The following is an 8961-nucleotide window of genomic DNA, read 5'->3' as shown; positions in this document are numbered from 1 at the left end:
ACATACATGAATCAAATATTCCTGTGTCCCCTGAATGTCTCCAGAGTAGTTTTGCTTAAGAGAGGGGGTCGTGGCTTAGCATATAAAGAGGGAAAAACAGCATAGCTTTATGGGTTTATTTAGACAGTTTCTACGGTTTGACATTCTACAGCTGTAAGAGAGAAGGAACAACTCGAGAGGATTCCAAAGAGGAGAACATTGTGGACATATATTTTTTTGTAGTTATTCCGTTGTTTCTTTTTTTTCTTTTTTTTCTCTTTTATTTTAAATATTTTTTTTTGCCATTACCTCTCCCGAAAAATGAAAGTTTGGACATCTCCCTGGGTGTCTTGCCTGGTGATTCTCATATTGTGTTTTGGATCAGAGTGCGGGACTGTCCGGAGAAAGGGGAGATCCAAGAGGGAGTTGGTGCGCATTAGGGAGGCGAAAGCCACCATCCCAGGGGCTTGTGCCACACGTCTGCCCCGGGGCAAACGCTCTTTGCCCGGCTTGGAGCGACGGGTGCTCCGCCAGCGTCGGCGCTCTTCTCAGGCGGAGGAAAACTCTCCAGACCGGGGGAAAGCTGTCTATTTTACCGGCAGGGGAGATCAGCTACGGCTGAAACCTGGCGTGGAGATACCCAGAGGAAATTTCACTCTTGAGATGTGGATCAAACCGGAGGGAGGTCAACGATCACCCACAGTGATTGCAGGTAGGACAGTCTCCACATTCTCCATCATATTGTCAACCCAACTCCTTTTACAAGTCTAACTTGTAAACTAGCGACTTAAAATTGGAGATTGAGAACTAAACATGCAAATGTGCCGTATTATATCCCAGTGTCGTGTAGTCTAAAACAAAAGCAACATGCAGTTTCAGCGAGTTGAAAATGAGTTCATCTATCAGACTAGACAATGATGTAATGCTATAAAAAAGTACAGTGGATAATTTAGGTAGTGCAAGCATTGGATCAATGAAGATTTCGATCACATTTAAGTTTGTCAGCTTATGGAGAGAAATCGCTGCAACATGATTTTTTTTTTTATTCTCCAAATTAATTTCCCCGTAATTTCCCCCCTAGTTCAGACTGACGAGATCCGTGGGTTATGATCATACAAGTGAGGGGAACGGCCAGCAGCTATAGGCTACTGCATCATTTGACCGGCAGCTGATGTCACTGTGCGTAAAATGTAATTTCTTTAAACCGACGGGGCTATTTTAAAACTATGATGTAATGGCCCAAACTTTGTGAGCGAGCACGTCACGCCAGGCACAAAGCGGGAGAGGTCTGTCCTACAGGAGGAAAGGCACTCGGAGCTGGCGGCGCAAACCGTGAGCTTGAGTGTCCCCCAAAATCGACACCTTTGGCTACCGGAGTTACGGGACAGGACAGAGAAACCCAGGGTCCCCTCCTTCTCGAAAAATGTGCTTTCATGGGTGTGCTTTCACGGTGTTATGTCGGCGTACAGTCTCTGCAAAACGCTATTGTGCGAAAACACGCGTTATCCTGAGCGTCTCTAATTTAAAGCCCAATCAGTGACGCTGCGTCCCTATCTACTGATGCGCAGAGGAGAGGACACACACTTGAGTAGATCCCTGTCTTCAGAGGAAAGCGTGACACTTTGTAGTTGTCTCCTGTGCGCACTCCTTTTTTTCCTCCTGCATCCATGCGTACAGGAGCACCGGAGAGGTGTTAAACTGTTCTGCATCATCTGCCTCGACCAATAGCGCTTTTGTGCATTACACTAGACCGTTTTTTTAAAAATGCTTTTCTTTGCCGATAGGGAGCGTTGTATACACAACTCATTGCCTGCTCCAGTGTACTTGTGCAGATGGCTGCCTTTGAACTGAACTGAACTGAATTGAACTCAGTCCTCCTTAGCCACCCATACGCCAGGCTGCACGTTTGGAGACTTAACTACACACCACTTAAATGACTACATTTACATGCTCCTTTTATTTTCTATCTATCTGTAGCCCTCACTCTGTGTGTGTGTGTGTGTGTGTGTGTGTGTGTGTGTGTGTGTGTGTGTGTGTGTGTGTGTGTGTGTGTGTGTGTGTGTGTGTTGAGATACATTACACATTAAGGTGGTGTGAGCCAGTTGGCAGGGGCATGTACTGCAAAACCAATCCCTTGTCAGAGTAGAGGGGGTGAGAGCGTCTGTTGTGACCCGAGTGACTCCTAGATTTACAGGACGGACACAATAACAGGAACATCTGTACAGTATTATGTAATCCAGTACAAAGACAACACCATGGCCCCCAAAATGACCATATAGTTGAATCTTATCACAACATGAATATGATAGGCTTTACAGATGTGGTAATACATCACATTATTGTGTAAAGGTGTTGTTGTGGTAAACCCCGCCCCCATTTTTTTTTTTTGCATTGGCTTCCCCCAACCAGAGATTATCATTCATGTATAATCTTGTGTGTTCATTTTTTAAGATTTGCATCCATCACACTCCCCCAGGGTATCAGAGACAGACCTCAAGAGAACAAATATGATGATCAAACAAATTAAATAAAGCCTAATCTTTTAAATCCAATTCAGGCCTAAAAAAATCCCAGTGCCCCTCAAAATGCTCCATCCGCTTGTTTTGATCCCATCACGGTGTTGTTTGCAGCAGCTGTTTTTTTTACTGTGTTGTTTTGACCACCTCTCTCTCTCTCTCTCTCTCTCTCTCTCTCTCTCTCTCTCTCTCTCTCTCTCTCTCTCCCTTGTTGTCATTTTCATTTGTTTTTACTTTCTTATTTTCTTCCACATTTAGGCTCTTGTTGTGACTTGAACACACAATTCTTACAACTTTGTGGAATACCTTAATTTAGTAACAACGAACAAGATGATTGTAACTTATGAATTCATTAGAACATATCATAAGGAGACTTTAAGCTGCAGACCATACAAATTGCATTAGTATATATTTTTTTTACATTTTCTTTATAACTAAAATGTTTATGAATCATAATTACATTTACTGGCCAAGTAATGCACACATACAAGTGATTTGACTAGTTTCCGTTGCTCTCAATGTACATAAACTAAACATAGACATACAGCTGAAACATGCCAAACTTAAGTTTGAACTATTGATACAAATAAAACATGAAATTGTATTTAACAGTGATGATATGTAATTGATTGTTAAAAAATGTGTCCAAATATATTTAATTGGAGTTAATCGATTTCTTTATGACCCTTGGAGAGGTAGAGATGGATCACTTTTGGGCTGAAAAAAGAACATTCAGAGATCAATAGATATTACTTTATACTCCACAGATGAGTGATCAATCCATCATCAAACACACGTGAGATCTTGTTCTCTTTGAACTGCAAGACTTCTTGGGATGAAGCAAGCTTCCTGTGCTTAATATCACATTAAAAAAAACATTTAAAGAGTTTACACACACACCTATGAAGACACACACACGCACAAACACACACACACACACACACACACAATCAGAACATCAAGTTCTATGTCCACATTATTTACACACTGTGTTGTGGCCTTTGTATCCAGGTCATGTTGGGTCGTCCCGCATCAAAAAAAGAGATAAATAAATCACAAGAGGGACAGAGCCTCTCTTCCATGACCTTCTTGGGACAATTATTTGCAGACCTCAGCAGATAATTGCTGTGATAAAGGCTATACTGTGGTACAATAGTGTGAACATACACACTCAAATAAGTAAAAACTACTAATTCAGCTCTTCTAGACCTTTGTATTTGTGGCTACTTCCTCATTATCATCAAATGTAACTGAAGGACGAAGAGGAAGATGAATAACCTTGGTATTGTGATGAAGGGGTTAGAGTTTGAAGAGGGGTTGAGCCTCGAGTGCAACACGTTTGCTCCTGAGTCATCACCTCAACTAACATCCTCACAGTCTTCTTAGTTTTACTATCATGACCTTACACCGGGCCCGACAAAAGTTTTGTTAAGTTGTGCAAAATCAAGATGAATGTCCTCACAAGGTGTGATAACAGTGTCACTTTATGAGTTGCAATGTTGAATAAAATGGTTTTAATTAATATCATCTGACTCCAAAACATATTAAGTGCAACCATTTAGATTATTTATGACGCATTAAATCCAGCATTTAGTTTAGTTCCTTCAGAGTGAAACTTGACAGCCGAGTCAAATGTTGAAAGTCAAGTGTTTTCAAGGGGTCGTGATGACATTTTTAAATCAATATCGATATGTTTGTTAAGTTTTTTTTTAGAATAACAATGGAATTTTCCAATGTCTCCTCAGAGAAATTGCTGTGGCGGTCACTTTAGTCTGACCATGAAAGTGCCTTTCTTTGACCTTTCAGAACTAGAACAGCTAAAAAGTAAACGAGTCTTCATTGTTCCCTTCCTCCCTGCTTTTTATCAAGTCCTTGGGACATTTTTCTTTCTTTCTTTTTACTTTTTTCCTGAGTTTGTTTTTCTTGGAAGAAGACAAATGGCACGTGCGAGGAAGGTTGCCTTTGAACTTGACAGGAACAGCTCTCTACCGTAGCGTGTGCACATGCAAATCCCTTCCGTGTGTGTGTTTCTGAGAAGACAGAAAAGTGTACTTTATAATTTGTCTATGTGCATGAAAGTTCGTGTATTTTTGTATCAGCATGTATATATATGCATGTCCGTATAAGTATGTGGATATATGTGTGTGTGTGTGTGTGTGTGTGTGTGTGTGTGTGTGTGTGTGTGTGTGTGTGTGTTTGTGTGAGCCAAAAGAGTCACAGCGCAGGGTCTGGAAAAGTGTAGTGTGTTAGATTAATTGAGCATGGCAGAATTATGACAGCTGTTTACACTAGGAGCCCTACGAGCATTTTAGCACACCTTTTAGCCTTGAGTGCACTAGCTGACAGATGGAAGGCTTTTTCCTCCCAGTGTAATGGAAAGGCTGAAACGTCATACGCCAAAGGACTGACCTTGACGCTGAACCCAACCCTCGTCCTTTGAAGATCGGTCCATTGGAATACCAAGTTTAATGAACGCATACTGGAATGTGCATCTAATTAGAAGCAGGTCACAGTTAGCAAGATGTACGTGCAATCCCCATTAGCTAGACACTTATTGCAGGCTCAGGTAGCCTAATCGATGGGGGACAAAGACATTTCAGTGGACAAGTGCATTGAGGCAAAGATGTACTCATCTCTATGCTGATGAGTTTATAATTTCAGACCATACTGAAATCAGCAGAGAAGAAATAAGAAGGGTATTTACTGGCATTTAATGTACAGATCCTCAAACTGTAAAGGACACCCAATATGGACTGGGTGTACAGCTCACAGATTGAGTGTCTCTGTGTGGATAGATAGGATTCCCAGAAAGCTGATGGGTAGAAGTGCTACCCTGATGTTAGCAAATCCCAGGAATGTATTCTTCTGAAAAGAGTGAAGTCCTGTTCTCTCCCCAAAATCACATTCAGACTTTCACATGTTTAGATGGACTTGTGAGGCACGTCAAGGTGCTTTGGAATCTTTGCACACTTTGACTGGGCCCTATGGATATATGCACATAGTCACGAACATGCATTTAAAAAACACACGTGCACACACATGAACTTGTGGGCCTGCACACTTGTACCTCACCGAGCGCTAAACAAACAAACAGTTAACATTCAGAGATCCCCTAAGAAGTAAAAACACATTACCATGCTGAAGCTGACATACACGGTCCAAGTGAAACAGGAAAAAGGTGTTTTGGTGCCTCTACAAAAACAAGGCTTTAGCTGAAAACTAGCCTTTTCTAGCTAACCCACTGGCAAGAGACATTCACACGAACAACTTTAAATGCGCTCAGTGTTCATAAGATGCCTATACAGAGAGATTTCCATGGGGTCTCCCTTAGTTAAACATGCACTTCAACCCAATTTCCAGGACAACACACACTCAGAAATTATACTGTATATCATAGACTTCATATCTGTTCCCTCATCGCAACTACCCTTTTAGTCCCTCTGAAAATCTGAAGAATGTTTAAAATTTATACATTGGAGTCTAATTGACATACGGTATATATAAATTTACAAGAAAGATCCTATTCATGTTGCTTGTGAATATTGCAAAATCATTATATTAATGAAAAGAGTCTGAATGTGTGAGTTAGGTATCAACATCCCTTACAGGTGACTGATTAACAATGTTTTTTATTATAAATGATGATTTTCACCCATGTTCACGACCACATTCCTACTTATAAATAAAGGCATGTATATATTAACTGACCTTTTTTCCATTCTCTCTCCAGGCCTCTACGACAAATGCTTCTACGCCTCAAGTGACAGAGGCTGGCTCCTTGGCATCCAGGCGGTTAGTGAACATGGGAATCGTGACCCTCGCTTTTTCTTCTCCCTTAAAACTGACCGTGCCCACAAAGTGACCTCCATCCACTCCAACGCTCCCTATGTACCCAACCAATGGGCACATGTTGCAGTCACATATGATGGCGTGTACATGAAGCTCTTTTTCAACGGCGCCCAAGTGGGTGTCAGTCGGGAGCAATCGGGCGATGTCTTTAGCCATTTGACCAAAAAGTGCAAAGTGCTGATGATTGGGGGGAATGCACTGAATCATAATTACAGGGGGGCAGTGGAGAGGGTGGGTTTATGGAGGCAGGCCAGAGGGCAGAGGCAGATTGTCAGGCATATGCAAGGCCACGAGGACCCCCAAGATCTACCTCAACTGGTCATACGTGAAACATTTGAGCACCCAGGCCGGAAGTGGCTGACTGTAAAAGACGGTAGCTTTCCTCTGCCTGAGCAGGGGGTAGGTGGGCGGTTAGGGTTTCTGGGTGGTGGAGTCGTAAATTCTGAGGGATTATTGGACACAACGCTGGACCCCCCAACTTGTGGTCAAACTGTCTGCGACAATGTTGAGGTCATCAAAAACTACAACCACCTTTGGAACTTCCGTCGACCCAAGAAAGTACGATATCGTGTAATAAATGTTTGGGACGATGCTCGGATGAAGCCAACTGTATCAGACCACCAGATCAGCCTGCAGCACCAGCAGCTAAATGATGCCTTTAACCCCTACAACATCACCTGGGAGCTTAGCATTTACAACGTGACCAATTCCTCCCTTCGAAACCGCTTGATCCTAGCTAACTGTGATATCAGCAAAGTTGGTGATGATGCATGTGACCCAGAATGCAACCATCCGCTGACGGGGTTTGACGCAGGTGACTGCATGTCTGGCCATCGGAGCCGTTGCCCTGAGCACAAGCAGGGAAATGGTGTCTGTGACGCTGAATGTAACTGGGAAAACTTCTTCTATGACCATGGCGACTGCTGTAACCCCAATGTGACGGATGTGACCAAGACGTGCTTCAACCGCTCCTCTCCACACAAGTAAGATCACTCGGTTCACATTTTGCATGTAACCATGTTTGTAGGAATGGTAATCCTCTTTGGTAATTGTGTAATGGACACAATACTTAAATTCACCAAAAAGCTTTAACCACCCACAACATTCCTCACTTAAATTGATTCATTTGTTGGTTGATATGATAATTTTGGTAAACCAACGCCACACCATGGCCTCACATGTCTCGAGTAAATCCCAAAACAAATCTTTCCATACATGTGTCCCTGAAGGGAGGTTTTAATGTCTAGTACTACTGTTTCCTGACCATTTAGGCTGAGGCTGAGTGTAACATAACTCCCAGCCTGTGTGGCCTGGGAAATCCTCCGGGAGCAGCTAGTCCAATCTCGCCTTGGCCTGGTTCAATCAGTGTTCCACACTTAAGCAAGGCAAAACAAACGCAACCGGACTACTTTTCTAGTAGCAAGTACGCAAGCCAGACTATTCATTTTCAACAACTCTCCCCACCTTTTTCTACTCTGTCTGCTACACCCAATCATCTAGTAATGCTGGCTTGATTGGAGAGGGCTTTTTGTTGTGTGGAAAGAGTGATATTCTAAACAAAGTGTAAGGGCAATCAGAGGTCAGAAAAGAGAGACCAGCATGAATTTGGCTTGTAGCAATGGAAATGATTTAAAAAACATACCACTCTCCAGGAAACCACAGATGTTTCACATGTTTCCTGGGGAGGCAGGTATGGGTCCCTAAACGTGGGTGCCTGAAAGAATTTTCCCGGAAAAATGGTGAATAAAGTTTATTTCACTTGCACATGAATACCACCATTAGAGAATCTTCTAGATGGACTGCACGTCAAGCAAGAGATTATGTGGTTTTGTGCAGCCACTTTGGTAGAATACTGAGGCCTTCATAAATGCATGCACATTTTTGTTTTTGTGGTAATGTCACTGTGGCTTGTACATGATGAGTAAAAGCTGGCAGGATGAATACATCTTCGGAATTTGCTGTAATAAGGTTTGTGCCAGACCTCCAATAGCAGGATTGTTTGTTTCCTACATTGAAACTTAATACAGTAGAATGAGACATTTTTGTGGACAATGTAGGGGGTCTCATTGGTTATGAAGAAAATGACAGCAATTCAGATGTTTGTCAGGATTTCTTGCCACTGTCATATGGGGTGAAGTGAAATGGAGAACATCTAGTGGGCATAGTGTGTGGGATTGTTTGCTTCTTTCTGATAGCATGAATCAAGGAAAGCTGTCTGTTTTCAATCACAGTTAAGCTGGAAGCTATGTCTGTTTGGCACTATCCTGTTGTTTAAAATGACTGCAAAATAACTAAATAATGACTAATTAAGAACATCAGATGGTAAAAGCAGGTGGGTTTGCTGTTGCTTCCATAATTCCCATTGCATCACTTGCAGCTTAGTCATCATTTGAAGTTAATTCATTACGCAGCAGCCAAACTACTTAATTTAGACATCAGCCATTGGCAAAACACTTGCCGTTGCAATGTTCAAACTTCCCTGCGACCATTTGAAGGATGAGCATGTGTAGGAAAGGATGCTAGAAAGTGAGAAAAAAGGAGAAGATAATTCTGAGTCTGAAAACTAGATATCATCTCCCCAAGTGGTTGTTTTTTTTTGTTTACCAAAGCACCCCAG

General features: G+C 42.2%; 1 protein-coding gene across 1 annotated transcript in view; it reads left to right on the top strand.

Annotated features, from left to right (window-relative positions):
• The first annotated feature begins 300 nt into the window (after positions 1 to 300).
• pappaa (pregnancy-associated plasma protein A, pappalysin 1a) overlaps positions 301 to 8961 on the top strand; it is an 81835-nt gene continuing 73174 nt past the window's right edge. Inside the window, exons 1-2 of the mRNA XM_068574049.1 lie at positions 301 to 691; positions 6226 to 7327. Of these exons, the coding sequence (XP_068430150.1) occupies positions 301 to 691; positions 6226 to 7327 (1493 nt within the window). The remainder of the gene's footprint in view (positions 692 to 6225; positions 7328 to 8961) is intronic.

This window comes from Clinocottus analis, unplaced genomic scaffold (assembly GCF_023055335.1).
Source record: "Clinocottus analis isolate CAN_PGR_092001 unplaced genomic scaffold, fCliAna1.0.p SCAF_13, whole genome shotgun sequence".
In the NCBI taxonomy this organism is placed as follows: domain Eukaryota; kingdom Metazoa; phylum Chordata; class Actinopteri; order Perciformes; family Cottidae; genus Clinocottus; species Clinocottus analis.
Note: the sequence above shows the minus strand (reverse complement) of the source record. Positions and strands in the feature narration are given on the sequence as shown.